Source organism: Etheostoma spectabile, chromosome 9 (assembly GCF_008692095.1).
Source record: "Etheostoma spectabile isolate EspeVRDwgs_2016 chromosome 9, UIUC_Espe_1.0, whole genome shotgun sequence".
In the NCBI taxonomy this organism is placed as follows: Eukaryota; Metazoa; Chordata; class Actinopteri; order Perciformes; family Percidae; genus Etheostoma; species Etheostoma spectabile.
This window is the reverse complement of record NC_045741.1, coordinates 24,545,997-24,547,092: the sequence shown is the minus strand read 5'-3', so window position 1 is coordinate 24,547,092 and position 1,096 is coordinate 24,545,997. Positions and strand designations below refer to the sequence as shown.

The following is a 1,096-nucleotide window of genomic DNA, read 5'->3' as shown; positions in this document are numbered from 1 at the left end:
TGTGGCTGTTTGCCAGAAGACACATTTAGTTTTAGTTTGTTCCGGACTCCACCCCCGTCTGTCCTAGCAATGATGATGATGATGTAGCGATTACTGACGATTCTCTCCGACCAATCAGCAGTCGGCAGGCTTTCAAGTCACCTTCTGGTATCGCCTCAGCTGGCTTGGAACGTTGACAGAGGTGATACTACATAAAGTACCTGTTAGCAGGTACCAGGGACGATTTTCGTAATGGAAAACCAAAAAAGCGAGTAAAGTCGAGGCGAGTCGAGCAGGTACCATGCAGTAGAAAAACGCCATAAGGTTCAAATCAGACACAGTGAAATATATAACGGACAAAGACTGAGATAACATGTTAGTTCACTCACAGTATGATGAGGTCTTTTGAAGCATTTGGCTTAAGTGAAAATTCTTGACAGTTGAGAACTTTGAATCCATATCCTTCACACACTTGTCCGTTGATTTCTGCCGATTTGATGGTGATCGGGAGCAGGCCTGTGTTCTCCACTCTGAAGGTTCTTCTGAGAGTAAAGTTTGGCTCCTTGACTTTTGTCTCTGAAATAAATGAAGGGATAATAACGTATGGACATTGAATATATTGCAACAGAGACAGAAAAGTATATCAACACACAATTTTATGTTTTTTTCTAAATAATTATCATCAGTGAGATTCCCGGGATCAACTGAACGTTTTATTCCATCACTTTGTGTTTAATGTTTCAATTGCACAAGCAAAGTATTGAGAATATGTTTAGGACAATTTCAAAGTACATCACTGCATGAAAAGTATGCATAGACCTAAATGCCCTTCTTGTTGGTCTTTCTTTTCTGTGTGACTTTGACCAAAAGATTAGGACTGTAATAACTTAAGGACATGCTTTTTTTAATAATGATGACGACTTAGAATATGAAGAAAACAGTGTTTGTACAATAAGGTGCACTAAGTTCTGTAAAATGGAATTCTGTTAATATAATGTAGGACATTGTTGGTGTGCAGAAGCTTGTTGTAGACATTTTACACCTACATCCTATCATCAGTTCAACCCTGAGAGTGCCTTTCATCCGTGTGTGTGTGTGTGTGTGTGTGTGTGTGTGT

At 39.3% G+C, this 1,096-nt stretch overlaps 1 protein-coding gene across 1 annotated transcript in view; it reads right to left on the bottom strand.

Annotated features, from left to right (window-relative positions):
• The window catches only part of tmem131 (transmembrane protein 131), a 32,297-nt gene that overhangs the window by 11,117 nt on the left and 20,084 nt on the right, over positions 1-1,096 (bottom strand). The window contains exon 28 of the mRNA XM_032526674.1: positions 369-555. Within this exon, the coding sequence (XP_032382565.1) occupies positions 369-555 (187 nt within the window). The remainder of the gene's footprint in view (positions 1-368; positions 556-1,096) is intronic.